This window comes from Patella vulgata, chromosome 1 (assembly GCF_932274485.2).
Source record: "Patella vulgata chromosome 1, xgPatVulg1.2, whole genome shotgun sequence".
Taxonomy (NCBI): Eukaryota; Metazoa; Mollusca; class Gastropoda; family Patellidae; genus Patella; species Patella vulgata.
Genome location: NC_065879.2, coordinates 42,647,329 through 42,667,253, shown reverse-complemented (window position 1 = coordinate 42,667,253; position 19,925 = coordinate 42,647,329). Strand labels below are relative to the sequence as shown.

At 37.2% G+C, this 19,925-nt stretch overlaps 2 protein-coding genes across 6 annotated transcripts in view; both read right to left on the bottom strand.

Moving 5' to 3' along the window:
* The window catches only part of LOC126820647 (disks large homolog 1), a 358,192-nt gene that overhangs the window by 123,567 nt on the left and 214,700 nt on the right, over positions 1-19,925 (bottom strand). For all 5 annotated transcript variants that reach the window (XM_050548725.2, XM_050548744.2, XM_050548735.2 and 2 more), the window contains one exon: positions 5,527-5,593. In XM_050548725.2, coding sequence (XP_050404682.1) covers positions 5,527-5,593 — 67 coding nt within the window. The remainder of the gene's footprint in view (positions 1-5,526; positions 5,594-19,925) is intronic.
* Positions 9,318-11,794, bottom strand: LOC126820694 (uncharacterized). Its single transcript, XM_050548814.2, has 2 exons — positions 11,148-11,794; positions 9,318-10,940 (listed from the first exon to the last, which is right to left on the bottom strand). The coding sequence occupies exons 1-2, from the start codon at positions 11,614-11,616 to the stop codon at positions 9,934-9,936; spliced, it is 1,476 nt and encodes a 491-aa protein (XP_050404771.1). The 5' UTR covers positions 11,617-11,794; the 3' UTR covers positions 9,318-9,933.

The window sequence follows — 19,925 nt, the reverse complement described above, 5'->3', positions numbered from 1 at the left end:
GTCACAAACATTCCTGTGGTTAAGATATGATATTCCGACACAAAAGATGTGTTGTCAGGTATGTTTCTGATCCTTTTTTTGTCCCCAGCCTTTCGAAGAAAGCAGGGCACTATTAAAATGGGTTCGTCTGTCTGTCTGTCTGGGACACAATAACCCTCTTTCTAATGTTCAAACTTGATATAGCTGTTTATTAGGTCAATACCTTGATGGAGTTCGAAGATGAGTGTTTTCTGCTTAGGGTAAGCAAAGATAAGCAATTTGATTGGTTGATGCTTTGGGACACGATAACTTTAGTTCTAATTAAGTAAGAGTGATGAAACTTGGTGTACAGTTTCAATACATTAATACCTTGACTAAGTTCGATAATGAGCATTTTCTGCTCAGGGTAAGCAGAGCGATAAGCAATTTGATTGGTCGAGACTTTGGAACACAATAACTCTCCTTCTAATTGAGGTAGAATGTTCAAACTTGGTGTAGGCATTCATTAGGTGAATCTCTTGATGGAGTTCGATGAAGAACATTGTCTGCTTATGTTAGGCAGAGATAAGCAATCTCATTGGTTGATGCTTTAGGGGCATGATAACTTTGGTTATAATGAAGTGAGAGCGATGAAACTCTGAGTATAAATTCATTATATCAATTACCTTGACTAAGTTTGATAATGAACATTTTCTGCTGGGGGTAAGCAGAGCGATAAGCAATTTGATTGATCGAGACTTTGGAACACAATAACTCTCCTTCTAATTGAGTTAGAATGTTCAAACTTGGTGTAGGCGTTCATTAGGTGAATGCCTTGACTGTCTGCTTATGGTAAGCAGAGATAAGCAATCTGATTGGTTGATGCTTTGGGGCACAATAACTTTGGTTATGATGAAGTGAGAGCGATAAAACTCAGAATATAGATTCATTATATCATTACCTTGACTAAGTTCGATGGTACGAATTTACTGCTTAGGCTAAGGAGCGATAAGCAATTTGATTGGTCAAGACTTTGGAACATAACAACCCTGCTTTTAATTAGTAAGGTTGAATGTTTAAACTTCATGTAGATGTTCATTAGGTGAATGTCTTGACTGAGTTCAATGATTAACATTTTGAGATAATCTTGATTCTATCTGATAGAGAGTGATGAAACTTAATGTATAGTTTGATTGCTCGATACTTTTGAAAAAAATAAATGTGCGATTAATTAATATGTGTCATCTATTTATTTTGGGATTTCGGCGGGGGACATCAGCCTCACTATTGGCTTGTTTTAATTTTATTTAACATTATATCAATTGATAGATGTTACTTTGTTTGACACAATGAAGTTTTACACTCGCCATTTTGAAATATGTCCAGCACGATATTGTTTGAGCTCCCCAAATATCAATACAAGTTAATTTATTGATAAGTTTAAGAAGCATGTTAATTATTGTACATTTTTATGAATTTGAATTATTTAAATGCGTTAATCATTCGGAGCTACTTTTTTCCCCCGTGTATGGAGAAAGTCAACAGTAGATGTAACTCGTCAAGTACTCAGTACGCACTGGTTATTTAAAAGACTGTTTTGGCAGAAACATAGCACCAAGAATAGTTTTGTGACAGGTTCCCAGAAGTTTAGAAAGTCGGCTCTGATATTGTAAATAAAGTAAGAAAATAGTGTACTTGCGATCAATGAATGAATGAATGTCTCGTTATTGTTATATATTATGAATGTATAAATAAATAAATAAAATGATTACAGTGTTCCTTTATTTATTACGGAGGTGGGTTTGTATCAATGCTGATGTGACATTTAATTTTGTGTGACTGTCCTTGACCCAATTAAACCCGATAAACATTTCAATAGCATGTTGTTTTGAGGCTTTTCATTATGTGCTAAAAATAGCACCACTTTCACCATGTGAAAAATGACCGTCTGGGAAAATTTTGAAGTGGAAGCCCTGTTGTAAACCTATGACTTCAGTGTCTTGAAAATGGTGTTTTTAAAAGATGCCCCAAGATGTATTTCTTAAAAATCCTTACAAAACGAATTTCGACTGTGCTCTCTGATATTTAACCATACAAGTATTAGTTAAATGAGTCTGTTTCATTAAAACAACCAGGAGTAAATTAAAGTTGGTTTGATAGCAGTAAAGAAATCAATAGTAGGATTTAATTTAGATTGACATTATTTTTGTCTTAATGATCCCAATTTTAGATCACCTACTAATTGCCTGTGTTCGACATCAATAGTACATCAATACAAAAAATATTAACTATATGATTCATGCAAACTTCTCTACATAAAGTGGATATAAGTAATGAGTGTGCTAAAACCATTTGCAAAAACACAAAAACCTACATTACTAAACACCAGACACGGTTACACAAAGTATTAATTTAATAAAATCTGGTTTCTGCTGACAAAAATATCCTATTTGGATGAAAATTCAGAAATTCATAACATTTTTCCTCACCTTACCATTTAATTTTATTTTATTGGGGATGGGGTTGGTGTCCTACATTTTATATTGCAAGTATTCTTTATTTTTTATAAATTACTTGTGTTAAGCAATATATAATATATATATATATATATATTTCTATTATTGATTTTGAGAAGAAAATATATTTCTTAAAAAGACATTAACACATGTAAACTATAAAACTCCTATTAATGATCACACACTTCAACAAATGGTTGTATTAAATGGCTATTCCACACAAAGATATGTGGGTAGAATGTGTTAAGTAATTTGTTCCTTATTTCCATATGGTTGCATGTGAATAGATAACTGATCTATTAACAGAATGAAAGCATCTTTGTTCTAGAGATAATTGTCCCATCCAGTAGGCAAGCCGAGAACTGTCAAAATCGCTAATGAAATTAGACGTGAGAGAAAGACTGACGTTACACATCAATAGATATATTTCCTCTATTCATCAATATTCTATTGGCACTGTTTATCACATTCTAATATTCCTGTAATCGATTCACATCTCATATACCGTATGTTCAGAGCGTGGTGCTTTTTAAAATGGAATATTACATGAATTTAAGGCAGATGACAAAGATGTTGACACTCTTAAAGTGTATTCTACTTCTACATTAACCCCCCCCCCCCCAAACCCAATTAATTTGAAAGCTTATCTTTACAAAAGATTCAATTCAAGCCCATTAAATCCACTTCCACTTTTAGAGAACAAATAATTGTGTGTAACCAGAATTTAAATATACAAGAAGGGACTCCAAACGTTTTCATTATTTATTGATAATTTCCATCCGTTGTAATCCTAATACATAGCCATCAATTGGAAAACAGTGGGAAATGTATTGGTTACCAAAAGCATTAATGTTATTAATTTATAACCAGCGGCTGCCAGGCAGGGCAATAATCCAGAAAGTTATGGTCTGAAATGCCCTAATATCAAAAGGGACTGAGATCTTTGGGATATAAAGATATATATGTTTTAAGTTTCATCAAAATCGGATAAAAATTGTGACCTCTAGAGGGTCCACAACCTTAGTAGCATACTTTTACACAATTTGCATACAAAGTGCGGCCATTTTGTCTGGCAGTTTTATTTCGATTTTCCAGAAATTCGAATTCAACTTTCATTATGGTGGAATAGTGATATAATTAAAAGCCTTTCAAATGCGATTTTTCGAACAATCAGGAGCCATAATCCAGGAAGTTACGGTGTAACGGTGATATATTCGAATGTTTTTTTTAAATCAAATAATAATTATGACCTCTAGAGGAACCACAAGCTAAAAACGCGATTTTTTGTACATTCAAGGGCCATAATTCAGTAAGTTACGATTTGATATGTGCGAATATCGAAAGGAACTGAGATCTGTGGGTTATAAACATGTAGTTCAAGTTTCATCAAAATCAGATGAAAATTGTGACCGCCAGAGAGTCCACAACCCTGATACCCAATATTTTGACACTATTTGCGAACAAGGGGAGGCCATTTTGTCCGTCAGTTTCGGTCAGATTTTTACGAAATTCAAACTCAACCATTCTTAGGGTGTAACGGGGATATATTCACACATTTTTTTGAATAGGATTAAAATTGTGACCTTTATGAGGTCTACAAGCTAAAAACGTGATTTTACGTACAATCAGGGGCCATAATTCAAGAAGTTATGGTCCGATATGTGCGAATATCGAAACCCAGATCTGTGGGTTATAAACATACATTTCAAGTTTAAACCAAATCGGATAAAAATTGTGAACTCTACAGTGTTCACAAGCTAAAAACGTGATTTTTTGTACAATCAGGGGCCATAAGCCATGAAGTTACAGTCCGATACATGCCAATATCAAAAGGATTCGAGATCTTAGGGTGATAAACCTATATTTCAAGTTTCATTGAAATCGGATAAAAATTGTGACCTGTAGAGTGTTCACAAACAATTGTGGAGTACGTCCGTCCGTCCGGCCAGGGGTGACGACAATATACGTCCACATGAAAATGTGGGCGTATAAAAACCAATCAAATTGAGTCTTTGCATGGACTTAAAGATATCTTATGGGAGATTAGATAAAGAGCTGGTAGTTCTCACTATAATAGTTAAATACTACATAATGTAAAGGGAATTTGCTGAAAATTTCAGTCAAATTGATCCACCCTGAAGCGAGTGTTAAGCGATTGAATTTTGGGCCTAGCCTCGATCATCACTACTCAAGTTGGTACTATAATAAAAACATAAGTCTCGATTATCCATTTTTTGATTTAATCAAAAGCAGCAAACTGGATTCTAATCCAGTAAATATCACAGGCTAGTGATGCCATCGAGAGTTGATTATCGTCTGGATAAGTTAATGTCTAATTAATAATTTAGATAACATTTCAGGTCTAAAGAAAGACCTGCAATTGGCAGATTTAGCTCTTGTATAATGTATGTTTAAAACACACTATATTATAGTCATCTACAAACTCATTGAATCTTACAAAACACTAAATTTCTCAAATACCATATTTGAAAACTCTTAATTCTTGAATAGGAAGGCTACCAAAATAATACTTTTCACAATAAGTGACATTGGGAAGTGATAAACATGGCAAAAGTACCGAAGCTTAAACTGTTTCTAAATTAATTTGCATATTAACAATTAGCATGATTGTTGTTCCAATAATCTATATGTTTATGGAGCAATACCCTTTCTCAAAAATCTAGATGGTAACCAAATCTAGAATTTTAACAGTCAGTACCACTGATGAATATCTAATGACAATGATCAAAACTGTATTTCTGAAGATGAATATCAAGATGATAAAGAGTACTGCAAAAGCTAAACTACCCACATGCAGATCTACAGATGATACGGGTGATAATGAAATAGTACTGTTTTAGGTGATCATGCAATAAAGATGATGATAAAAAAAAAACGCCCAACAGAATGGAAGATGGAAAATTTATGATAAATGTGATGCTTTAGAGAAGATGAATAATCTACACAACAAAGATGAAATCATATCACAATTCAGATTCTTCATTCTTTTAAGTGCAATTTTCAAAATATTTTCATAGAAATTGGGACTAACCTTTATTTCCTTTCACCAATTCTAGTTCCATGATATTTTCTGTTGGTGCCTTCAATCTTTTAACATACTGTAATAAAAAATACATTTTAATTGCAATTCAGCTGACATAAAAGCAGTATATTAAGCCTCCAGCCTACCCAGAACAAATTGTGAATGTATCAAAAGGTAATACCAAATTGAATTTGTGCTTGAGTTCATTTCATAAATTATTACTTTCGTCACACATGTTTTGGCCTTTATCATTTCTGGATTTTGTAGGATGACAGTAAAAGCATTAATCATCACACATGCCTTTCAAATAGAGGGAATCAAAAACTGCAAGCCACCAAAACTATGTCCAGAGCAGCTAAGTCATCTGAGCAATCCCTAAATGTTGACATATTGTGAATATGAATCATAAACCAAAGTAAAGGCAACCTTACCCTTTGTTATGTAGAAACCTAGGATCAAAACCACACCCCTGAGTTAAAGCTCATAATTAATTTGAAGTTAATTAGATAGAATTCAATAGACTTCTTCATCTCTATAGCATTCACAAGCTATAGCACTATAAAGAGAACAAGGATAATGACCCAAGAACTAAATGATCTGAACAATGTATATCAATTTCAAGCAGAACAAGTGATAACTTTTGTCACTAGAGTTTTCACAAGGATCTACAAAGTGAGTAAATAAACAATTAATGGAAACCCTTCTTCACTTCACTAATTGCTAGACAATGAATTGGTGAGGCCTTAGAATGTAGTATAGATAATAAAATAATATAATTTGACGATAATTATGTCCTGAAATACATCACTTTTATCTTCTATATATATATTTGTGACTGTCGTTTGTCTGTCTGTCTGTTCGGGGTTGGCGGCTACACTAGGTCTGCCCCGAGTCTAAAATTTGGGGTATAGGGTTAGCGCGGATGGGGAGTAACATAGGCCAGGTGGCGTTAGTCTACCACTTCCGGTTTCAGAGTTATGACCCCCGAACTAAGCCGGTCTGTTCGGGGTTGGCGGCTACACTAGGTCTGCCCCGAGTCTGGAATTTGGGGTATAGGGGTAGCTGGACCGGGGAGTAGCATAGGCCAGGTGGCGTTAGTCCACCACTTCCGGTTTCGGAGTTATGACCCCCGAGCGAAGCCGGGTATCCTGCTAGTATACTAATATTTGTGACTGTCGTTTGTCTGTCTGTTCGGGGTTGGCGGCTACACTAGGTCTGCCCCGAGTCTGAAATTTGGGGTATAGGGATAGCTCGGACCGGGGAGTAACATAGGCCAGGTGGCGTTAGTCTACTACTTCCGGTTTCGGGGTTATGACCCCCGAGCGAAGCAGGGCATTCTGCTAGTATATTGATAATTGTAAATGGACCTATCGTTTCCAGTAGACAAGTGCCACAAGATATTGGCCAAGGCATGAAAAGTAACATGTGGCAAGGTATCGATAATATTAGCATATAATCTGGCATAATGACTTTTGTCGGTTGTTGATTTTATTGTGTCAGTAAAGGGCCGGTCACACAGGCTTCCGCGAGTTGATCACGAGTGTATCGCGAGGAAGAACTGTCAAACGCGAAGTAAGCGCGGTCACAAGTGAATGACACGTGAATGAAACGTGGTGGACTCGCGAATAACAAGTGCGCACACGCGCGAAAAATTTTACACGCGCACGGAGTCCGATTTTATTTTTGAGCAGCACAAAAATTAGGCGCAACGGCCACCGCGTGTCGCACACGTGGTGTAAACGCTGTACAAACGCGGGCCAAACGCGATAACACGTGGTACACTCGCGGATCACAAGTGGACGACAAGTGGTCACTCGCGGGCAAACGCAAAATTTCTTCGTGTGACTGCGTGTGTAGCACTTGTCATCCACTTGTGATCCGCGTGTCTACAGCGTTCCTACCACCTGTGATAGCGTGTGCTCCACGTGTAAAAGGCTTCCTCAGGGATTGTGTCACGAGTCATCCGCGGGCCATTCGCGTGTTTTCGCGTTGAATCGCGATTGAACCACGACTGATTCGCGTGTCGTCCACGACCCAATCTCGTTTGTACCACTAGTTATTTCTGCTATAAAAAGATCGCGTGTGGGCCATTTTTCATCAGTTGTGATCAAGACGTTGAAGAGGCAACATGGATCCGGCGCATCGTAATGCTTTGGTTATGCTGTTCCAGCAACATCAGAACCAGCTACTTCAGGTTCAGCAAGCCCTGGATGTCAGAAGAAGAGTGAGGAGAAGACAAAGAAGAGTCAGAGCCATATGGGTGCGCCAATGGATCAACCGCAGGCCACAGCTGGGGCTGTATGACAGGCTGATGGTGGAGCTGAGGAACGAGGACCCCCGTGCCTTCAAGAACTTTATGAGAATGCCTCCGGTGATGTATGATGAACTGGTGGAAAGGCTGACACCAACACTGACGAAGGAGACAACCAATTGGCGAGCTCCCTTGGACCCAGGCTTAAAGGTGGCCATCACCTTGAGGCACCTTGCATCAGGCTCGAAATACAGGGAGATGCAGTATGGCTGGCGTGTCCCACACAACACCATAAGCCTCATTGTTCGTGAAGTTTGTGAGGCAATCGTGCATGTATATCGTGAGGAGATGCTGTCACCTCCAGAAACCCCCGAACAGTGGCAACAAATTACAGACGATTGGCTGAACAGGTGGAATTTCCCTCACGTGATTGGAGCTATAGACGGCAAACACATAGCATGCAAGGCCCCTCCCAACTCTGGCTCTGAATTCTACAATTACAAGGGTTTTTTCAGCATTATTCTCTTGGCTGTGGTGACCAGTGATTACAAGTTCTTATGGGTGGACGTGAGTGGCAAGGGGGCCTCATCAGACGCGCATATCTACAATGCCAGTGAGTTTAAAGAAGGCTTACAGAACGGTGACATTCTTGGATTCCCTCAGCCTACTCCCCTCCCAGGGGACACAGAAGATCTACCTTACTTCCTGGTGGGTGACGATGCATTTGGATTGAGAAGCTTTATGATGAAGCCCTTTGGGAACAGACAGCTATCAAGAAAACAAAGAATCTTCAACTACAGATTGTCAAGAGCAAGACGGGTGGTGGAAAATGCCTTTGGCATTCTTGCCAACAGATTCCAGGTGTTACTAACAACAATGATGCACCAACCAGACACGGTTAGGCTCATTGTCAAGGCATGTGTGGTCCTCCACAACCTGATGCGCACGAGGTATCCTGTCATGCAAAACAGACTTGTTGACATTGAACGCCCTGATGGAGCCCTGGTGCCTGGTGAATGGCGTCGAGGAAAGAATCTGGATGACACAAGACCTGAGAACCTACCAGGAACCAACAGAGACTACAAATTGGCCAAGGCTCAGAGGAATCTCATAATGGAATGGTGTTCATCCCCTGCTGGGAGTGTTGCATGGCAAGACAACATGCTCCTTGACTAGTTCTTGTGGAAGTGACAGTGTGGACAAATGATAGTGTTTGGGGGCATTGTGGCAGTATGTGTTTGGGGGGGGGGGGGCAGCATTTGTGGCAATAAAACTTTGATAAAACTATTATATAATAAAATAAATGAAAAAAATCCTGCAATAAAATAAAGTACATTTCAAATTTGAAAAAAATAAAAGTAAGCTTAGGACCTTTAGTCCTAAACTCACTTTTATTTCTTTTCATTTGAGATGTAATTTTATTTTATTGCAATAATTTTAAAATTTATTATTTTCAATGTATTGTTACATTTGTTGCCATTCAATAATATGGTTATAAAATAAAAATGAAAGATTATTGGAATAAAAATATTTGAAATGACAAAGAAAAGAAGTTACATAAAGTATTTATTCAACTTTTATTTTTGACATTTGAAATACATTTTTGTTGCAATATTCTCCCACTTTCATTTTATTATAATTACAACTTCTAAGTCACATGGTGCAAATACTATTTTCTGATTGACTGAGATGCAACATACAATCCAAGTTCATTGGGCGATGAACAAGGTTTTGCAAACGGACTACTTTTCTACGGAGTAATTTTACTAGTTTTGTTCGCTATAAATCGATAAAATCAAATGAAATTTGTTGAGTTGTAATTACAAGAAATGAAATTAAATTTGTCGAGTTTACGGCGTGCGTTATACAAATAAGTGCACTTTTCCCCGACGTTCATCACGCCGTAAACTCGACAAATTTTAATTTCATTTCTTAAACCATTTCACAAAGTTCAATTTATTCACGAAAAACAATTAGTAACAGTTCAACAATTTTATTATCACGTATCACGTGTATAACAAGTGAAATAAAAGAAAGTCACTGCTAGCAATCCATGCTATGGCAAAAACAAAATACAAAATACATCAGTTCAAGGAATGTCACTGTAGCACCATGCACCACATCCCAACACAACAAAATACAACTGTCAGTGTAACATGAAACCTTCATGCATCCTCATCCTCACTGTAACTGTCACGAGTTCCCTGAGTAGCCACAGACTGAGTGTCACTCTCAACTGCTGTTGGTTCCACGGCTGGTGGTGTTGACAAGGATGGTGGTGCACCCAAAGCTGCAGATGCCAGAATGGGAGGTCGGTGAGTTGCTGGTGACACTGTCGAGAATGGTGGGGTGTTCATACTGTCTTGTGAAACACGGCCGAAGTTGCTCTGCTCCATGTTGAACGACCAATCCCCACCTAGGGCAGTGCTCTGTGCTCTGGACATCGATTCTGAAGATGCTGTGTGTTGACGAGGAGTACTGAGGTTGGGTTGTTGAAGCTCTTGCTGCCCAGGGTACTGCTGCTGCTGTTGGTATCCTCCCCCTCCTCCCCCTACACCATGCTGCCAGGCATAATAGTTGGGCTGTGTCTGGAAGTACTGCTGATGCTGAGGGTACTGTTGATGGTACTGATGATACTGCCCAAAGGAGGCGGCTGTGCAAGTTGGAGGAGCCGAAGTGGAAGCTGAGGGTCTTTCAGATTGAGCCTTTATCTGTTTCAGTATATCCGATATGAGCTCTTTGACATTGTTGAAGTCTTGAAGACTGCAAGACCTGAGAGTCTGGGTGACATAGCTTATGAAGGGTTCACGCTGGCTCTTCTCCCTCTCCTTGTCCTCGAGCATTTTTTCCATCAGCTTTGCAAGGAGTGTTTGGTTGGTCTGAAGATTTTTACGAAGTTCGGGCATCCAGCTCTCCGCCTCGTCCTCCTTCCTCCTCCTCTTCCTGTGCTGGAAACTAGAGTTGACTGATCCGAGCTCTGCTGCCTCCCTCTCGAGGTCTTCGAGCACATTGCCTGACTGTCTCTCCGTCTCAGCTGGGTCATCCAAGGATAGCAGAGGGGGTCTTGCTGTGGACGTGGAGGCAGAACCAGCGGCAGAACCAGTAGTAGAGCCAGCAGCAGCAGTACGTCGGATCTGCATGACAGTGTCAGATTCTTCATCAGGTATGGCAGCTGAAAGAAGGTAAACGTTTGTTAAGTGTTTTGCATTCAAATTTTTCTGAACAATATTAAAGGACTGTTATTAGGGACAAGTGAATTTCTGAATAATCATTACACTAAATCGTAGTAATTATTATGTTTTAAATTTTAAAATTAAATGTACAAAAATGCTTTTGAAAAATGGAAATGTTTGAAATAATTATCAACATATGTACTGACCTTTGTAGAAGGAAATATTATTCAGCACCCACTTGTCCCTGTCGGTGAGAAGCTTGCGCTCCTGGCCACTGGCAACCTTGATCAGCCTGACGTACCAGTCCTTCAAGTTCTTCCACCAGTGCCCGAGGTAGTCAGTCGAGATACCAATTTCTTTTGCTTTAGCTTCCCAGGCTTCTGTCTTTTTCTTGTAGTCACGTTGACTGCGCATCCACAAGTAACTTCTGTCTCGCATCCACTCAACCAGATCCTGTTCTGTGTCAGGTGGCAACTTCCACTCCTTCTTGGGACCTCTTGGCTTTCTCGGCTTCTTGCCCTTGCCCTTGGCATGACCATCAGCCTCTTTCTGCTCCTCCACAGGCTCCTCTCGCACCAGAACTTCGGGTGTGGGGTCATGTGACGCAGGTGACGAAGGTGAGGCAGGGTTCTCCAGTGGCACAAGCTGTGGCTCAGCCTGAGTGGCGACGGGCATAGTGGCAGTGCTCTTAGAAGGACCACTCGTGCTGACTGGAGTGTTTGCAACTGTTGTACAAAATGAAAAGAGAAAATAAAGGTATTTTTAATAAATAGTAAGGAATGTTGAAAAACATACATATCAAATGAACACTTCAGCATAAATAAAATTGAAATAAATAAATTTGAATACTTTCTGACAGCCACGTAAACGAATATTTAAATAAAATAAATTTTGAACACGTCACGTTATACTAGTAACGAGTATTTCCAAATAAAAAATCAAAAACATGTTACATAAATTGTACTTACCATCCGGAAGAAGCTCGTCCTCTTCTCCACTGCCATTGGAACCAGGGACACCAGCAGCGGCAGCAGCAGCATGTACACGAGCCGTCACCTTTATGCCCATCTTCTTGGACTGCCTGTTCTTGCTGCCCTGGGGGGGCTCGGGGGTGCTGCTCTCCACCTCCTCGGTAGCAGTTTCAGGCTCCGAGACTTTTGCCTTCGGCCTGGGCCTTGCTTGCCTCTTCATCTTCTTGGGCGTGGAGTTGCCCTTCTTTGATTTCGGTGCCATGATTTTGATCTTTACTCTACGGAATATTGATCGATACTGATCCAGAACACCGGACGCGGCGGCTTTTATACACGCGGGCGGCAAGCGGAGCACAAGTGATCGGCACGTGATTCACACGCGGAGCACATGTGGAGCACAAGTGATACACACGCGCTGCGTGTGACCCCATTTTCTGACCACAAGCGCTCACACACGGAGGACTCGTGGTGGACACGCGATGCACACGCGCGCGTGTGGTCCACTTGTCATTCGCGTGTCCAGCATGTCTGAGACAAATTGGTTGATTTTCACCGCGTGTAGAAAAAATTTGCAAAATTTATAGCAAAATTACACGTGATCAACTCGCGGAAGCCTGTGTGACCGGCCCATAAATGTCCAGCCTACATCTCGCCAGCAACTGAAGTCAAATCAGTGGTGTGTTTCCATTGCATGTCAGTATCTTTTTATCTTTAAAAACAATCTGTTCCTTATGTTTTTATATTATTTGTTTTCTGACAGATTCCACCTTATCTCTGACATCTATGTCAATTCAATAAGTTTGGAATTAGCTGCAGGACATTATATAACATCAAATGGGAAAAGGTTGGTATAAGCTTATATGCAAAATGGGAAAAGGTTGGTATAAGCTTTTATTCGAAACAAGGATTTGGTTGGTGTGGTAATATGTTTGATGCTTTAGTTACAATATCTTGTTTCCAGTATATTTCAGCATTGTGCAAATTAAAACACAGAAAGGAACAGAAAAAAATAATGCATAAATGGAAACCAAGATTATCATTTAGTATATTGATGGTCCAATTAGGCACTTATCGGTTTATCCAGGGCTCACACTGTCGGTCGCCAAAGTCGCAATTTGCGATAAAAATATGAAAGTGGCGATTAAAATTTGATTTTGGCGATAATGTTTGGCGGTACTGGCGATTCTTTTTGAGAATTGGCGGAAAAAAATCTTAAAATTTTAATCGTATTTATCCTGGATTAACCATTATTGAGTGTCAATCACATGGCGGGATACTATAAATTAATCAACTGGCTGATAATCCGGATCGCGTCAATGAATAATACTAATCAGTTGTCTTGGATTAATGATTGGTTGATTGATAATTGCAAATGATATATATAAAGCCTATCTCAAGTCATTATTTACACCTAATGATTAATCCAAGTGGTGACTATTTGATGTTTCGTTTCGTCCTTAAAAAATGGCAATACATTGTACAGGTAATCAAAATGGCCGACAGTTTCTTTCGAAGAGAATGAAATATTTCGATAGTTGAATTCCGTTTACTGTGGCTTCATATGGCATGTAAAATATACAAGCATGTCTATCGGATATCATTATTTCAAATTATATTATCGCCACTGGTTGAAAACGTAAGAACGAGTTAATAGCGACGATTCTTGAACGAGAAAACAGTTCGTCATTTGTAACACATTACCTTCGCCAAAATGCTTTAAAAGTGAACGATGGGTATAATTGTAAGCATCTCTTAATATAATTGACATTTATATCATTCTATCAGGGATTCAGATTCTAATACCTTTACGGTACCGAAAATAACAATAGGCCTATTGTAAACCAACACATAAATCTTGGGAAAATTGGCAATCCTTGGATGAGATTTGACGTGTAAATACTGAAAATATATTGTGCAGTACGAATGTTCAAATAGACTAAAGTCACCAAAAATAAAATCTGATCTTAGTAAATCCAAACTTTGCTAACCTATTATGTAAAGACGGATTTTTAAAGTTGTTGTATATTGTATTGTATTTATCGGTAATTGTTTATAATCAACCTAGCTGAGGCATAAAATTGTTAGATGTTGTCTTTTTTATCACACATTTTTGGCAGATAAAATATTCCGGTTGGCGGAAAAAAATATAAACATTTTGTTTATATCAAAATTATCACCCATTTTGGCAGAAAAAATTGAAACCCAGCGTGAGCCCTGCCGATATCAGATATGTATGGTCGCCGATTAGTGCTGGGTATCGAGATTTATTTTTACTATCGATAATCGGTATCGAAACAATCTTATTTTCACGATCGTAATGAAGAATGGATTACGTGTTTTAAAGTCAAACCATACAATGTTTTTGTTCGTCTAATTAATAATAAACTGTCTCATATTACGTATAAATTGTTTAAATAATGTAGCCTTGGTTCCGAATGACGAAATACCATTGATAGGCCTATGTATGTGCATGAACCAAAATAAAATGAGCACGAGTCGATTTAAAACATTGCGTATGTGAGCGCGACAAATACCAACATGGTGGACAAATCGTTGTTGATTCGTGTGCAAAAACTAAAGAAAATGTAATAGCCTAATGAGCTTGTTATCCCAAATTCGTAAATTGTTTATTATTATTAAAAAAATACAGCCTTGATTCCGAAAGAAGAAATACAAACGTTTTTGTCATCCATCATTGCTATGTCATTTATAAATAATGAGCAGACGAATTCTGAAAGGGGAAAAACTCTGAATTATTTACACATCCGGGTATCTCCATTTAGCGAATTCCATGATATGGCGATTATTGTTTCAAACTAAAGTATTGTTTAAATGTGGGTGAATTTATTTTAACATTTTTTTTAAAAAGCTAAATTGAGATTGAGACTTTGAAGTAAATATAAAGTGACCGATGTAGGCTAATTGTATTATTATATATATACGAAGGATTAAGTCACAGAAAACATCGAGTCGACTCCTACGCACGCACGAAAAATAGACGAAGAGAACGATACCGGTACTCGATAGTGCTTTTTGGCATATCTTATTTTGATACTATCGATATTTTACCCAGCTCTACCGATGATATATAGCAATACTTTCAACTCTCAATATGGCTACATGCCGATTTTTAAAATATTTTTTAGAATAAAAAAATTGTACTAAAAACGGTACGATAAGAATTTTCTCCCTTAACTCAATAACTGTAAGGATGCATTATTTTTGTAAAAGTAATAAAAATATTGAACGTGATGTGATAGGCAGGCCTGTAACAACATTATGACTGAGAAACAATATCTACAATAAACAGATTTACATATGATCGACATATTAAAATAAGCTGATAATATCATAATTCATGACATAAAAATTGGCCTTGGATTTTCAATTTTTGGCCTTGGATCAAGGTTGCACTTTGGCCTATCGTAGGCCAAAGTTGGCCTTCGATCGAAAAAACGAATTTCGAGCCCTGACCATTACACAAATAAATGTCTCGAATGGCATGATAATCTATGTAGATATTTGTCGGGAAACGCATGGTACTATTTTACTGCGGGAATCAAACAAGAACACTGTGTTTTTGAAGTAATAATTGGGTCACGCTTCCTATGCAATCAAAAATACACACCATCTATTATGAACTTAAATATTTGCTGTATTATATCATTAATTAATAAAGTCAAGTTTATCATATTTTAAGTGTTGATTACGATATAATTACCTAAAATGATTGGCACGGACGGCCCCTGGATGTCTATATTAGTTCATACGGTAATGAATGATACATCAAAGCAGTAGCTTCCCGACCTGTCTGTCAACAGTGGCAATCACGTGACCATGTGGACGCCGGACCGCCGGCAGGATGGACGGGAGCGACAACAATATACGACCACATTTCAATGTAGGCGTATAAAAATAAAACATCTAATGGGAACTTATTTGGTGGTAATATTATTAATTAATAAAGTATGATCTATATTATGAGTTATTATTTGTTAATACAAATTATGTAAAAATTTTAAAGTAGCCTAGCATAACAATACAAATCACTAATTAAATTATTTCTAAATTTTAACAGCATCCAGAAGCCGGAATGTCTGACAGTAATCACGTGACATCAAAGGGATATCCCCTCTTTCATCCTTCATTCCAATCACCCGCAAACCATGTGATATTTTCCCACCTTTTCCAAAAGTTCTACTCATTATGCTAGTGGAAGACAATACTAGCAATGAACTAGATAAAACGAAGGAAAGAAATGCTGCGAAGTAGTAAGATTCGAAACTATTTCACGATAAGCGACGCTTCATCACGGTATGCAATGATGAGCCATTGTTGACATTGTCTTTAATTTTATTATCATGAATCATGATAGACAAAAAACTATTGTGAGGACAACTGTTTATTTCATAGTTAATAAATTTGTTATTAGTTATCAGAAACAATTTAAATAAAAAATTCAATAGGCTAATTAGGCATTGTACTAGTTTGTAATCTTGCAATATCAGCACGCATTGAAAACAGATCGAAGAGGGGCCTCCGCGCAGGGCTGTCGGTAATTTTTCACAGTTGATTAGCAGCACTGCTAATCAAAAAGTCCAATTTTGCCAAATTTGATTAGCAAATTTAAAAATTGATTAGCAGTTTTTCAGTTTCAACGTAAAACACCTAAATAACAAGATATTACTTTAATTCATAACAAATATGATTCGATTCCATTCTGACTATTCTTAGATTTTTTAGCACTGCCACAAGTACTTGTGACAGTTTGTGAATGTGATGTAGACATTTAGTTAGGTCTTATGTCTGAAGCCAATTCTTGACAGTGACTTCCGAAGCCCCACTCATTTTAATTGTTATTTTTTGTCACGTTAGAAATCTTCGTTAGAAAACAATTTGTCTGCTTTTTATCGTGTATTACTATTTTTGTTCAATCGGGCGCACCTCGATTAACTCGACACACGCGATATAAACAATAATATTTTACGGGAATTTTTTACTTTGATTTATCATTTTACAATACGTTAACATGTATTTATTTTTTTTATTTTTTATTTACAATGCGTGGGGGATACACTGGATTTATTTCTTTCAAAATGAATATGATATAACTACTTGATGTCTCGCAACATGAGTGGTACTACTTGATTCCCTATTTCCGGTTTAATAGTCCCTATTCATAGAGTTATGTCCCTGTGTTATATAGTATTGTGTCTGGGTAGTTCGAGAAGAAAATGTCACGCGGAGAATTCAGTTTTGTTTATAAAATTTTATTCAACATTTTATACACGTTGAAAGTGTTGAGTAAGCCTTCTAGTCTTCAAAATGTGGATTATTCTTGTGTCAATATTCAAAATGACAGGCATATTAATGATTCGCAGTAACTGTGAATCAAAAACGTTAGATTTTAATTTTTGGTTAGCCATGGACAAAATATGCATCGCAAATTGCGCGGTGATACTGATTGTCGGCAGCCCTGCCTGCGCGACATACTGACTTTGTTCTCCAATTCTATGATTTTGATCATCATGCAATTGGCTTATTCCCTATTCCAATGAAAAGTTTTATCGGATGGACTGTTGTACGTTAATGTCTTGTCAGCACATGCGCAGAAATGGTATTCTCAAAAATCGCATTGAGAGGCCCTAGCTCTCAAACAGTATGTGAATAAGGATTTAAAAAATAACTGAGACCGGTAAGGATTTTGTACTGTTTATTCTTTCCTTTTTTCGGCTGCGAAGAGAGTCTTGTATTACCGGTAAGTCTAAACAGCAACAAGCACGGCAACCAAAATAAAAACTTTTATTTTGGTTGCTGTGTGCGTGACTCTATAGATGCACCCTGTGTCAAGCAAAATAATCATTTGTTCACAACTCAGATAATATTTTAAAGGTATTTACCGAGTCATTTTGAACAAAAATCGGCAACTCCAGTATCCACAAAATGGCCGTGTATCGGCCGATACTGATTTCTCCCAATAGGCTACTTATCAGCCAATTACCGATGTTAAAACCGATTATCGAACCATCACTAAGTATAACTTATCATGTTTTGAATTTTAGACTCTTTTGGATGGCATTTTTTTTAACCATAGTAGATTCATCAAAACACAACAGGCACAGATGCACAGCATCAATAATTCACAATGAGCTAAATTGAATAAACAGAACTAAAGTATTCAATCCCCTGTAGCTCTGGAAATGCACAATTTTTTTCAATTTTTGGGACATGTTATTTTTTTAAATGTATGGAGCAGGACAGTCAAACTTTACATTCAATCAACAATATAACCTCAGAGAAAATGATACTGAAATTTCAGTGAATTTAAGTGAAATTTGAAAATTTTGCCCAATCGAACTGAAATTACCAAATTTCACTGGAGTCTCACCAAAATTCCACTGAAATAAAAATATATTTTGATCTATTACTGAAATTTCACTGAAATAAACAAAAATTTTGATCTACTAAAATTTCACTGAAATAATATATATTTTGGTCTACTGGAATTTCACTGAAATATTTATATTGTATAAATTTCATTGAAATTTCACTGAAATTACAAAACATAAAATTGTTATTTTTTCATTGCATATATTTTAATAACTGCATATAAAGATTTGTAATTTGTGAAAGAGAGCACTTTGAAATTATGGCCCAATAGTGTCAGAAGATGAAATGTTTTTAATTTCCATTAATTAAGCCTGTTATTTCCTGAAGTAAACAATTTCATTGACGTTTATTTTATTCGTCCATCACCGTGCGTAATCCACGAACACGTTCTAAGTAATATTAACTATATGTTTAAAGATAGGTTGCCAGGCAACGAAACATACGCCCACAGCAACTAAATCGTCCGGGCAGTCAACAAGGGTTGTCGCATATTTTTACTTTTTTTGGTAATGAAACATTTATAATACACTAAAATCTGATTAAGAGCAACAACTCACAAAGTAATTATCAGAAAACTATTAGAATTTGTTTGGTTTTTATAAAGTTCTGCCCCATGTTAACGTTTTGTATGCAAAGCTTTTAATATCATGGATTTAACTGTTCAAGTCATAAAAATTCATTGAAAATCAATATACTTGTTCATCTCAAGATCTTAAACTCTGTGTATCAATCTGAAGTCAATCGGATTATAACTTTAGCCTTTAGAGCATCACAAGATTTTGCAAAGTGATCAAGGGCCATAACTTTGGCAGTAATTATCGGAAATCAATAGGAATCTTCGTCTCATGACCTCAAACACTGTGTATAAATTTAAACTCAATCGGATATTAACTTTAGCCTCTAGAGCATCTACAAGATTTTTTGAAGTGATCAAGGGCCATAACTCTGGCAGTAATTATCGGAAATCGCTGAAAATCAATAGGCTATTATCAATCGGATATTAATTTTGGCATCTAGAGCGTCCACAAGCAATTGTGGACGCCGGACCGCGGCGACGACAATATACGACCACATTTCAATGTGGGTGTATAATAAAATGATGTCTAAACATATGAAGGACTCAACATCAAAATTTTTTCCGATAATCATTGTATTGTGATAGAATGGTTATTTTCTTAAACGTAACACACGTGTTTCAATAGCCATATTTGGAAACAAGGTCATCAATTACGGCACCCGTAAATTTCATTTACGGTAAATATTTTATGATCAATTAATATAATCATGTTTTAAAATCAATCTCTTTTATTGTGAAAAGAGAGAATAAATCTAACCCATTTTAATTTCAAATTTTGAGGTCATTGCCGATAAGCGTAAACAATGTCAATGACGGAGATTCCAAGGGTGTCGGTTACAGGCGTTCGGCACTGTTTTTAAAAATTTTGGAATGGAAAACAAACGAAGGAATTTTTAATTCTATAATGGTTGTAAATTATATGAAACTCTCATGCAAACAAAATGACCTCACGTGCATGTTTCATTACTAAATTGATAAACTGGTGTCGCTATTTAAACAGATTACGGGCTAATTAACCTAAGTTCTTTTCACCGTTTCGCTAAAGG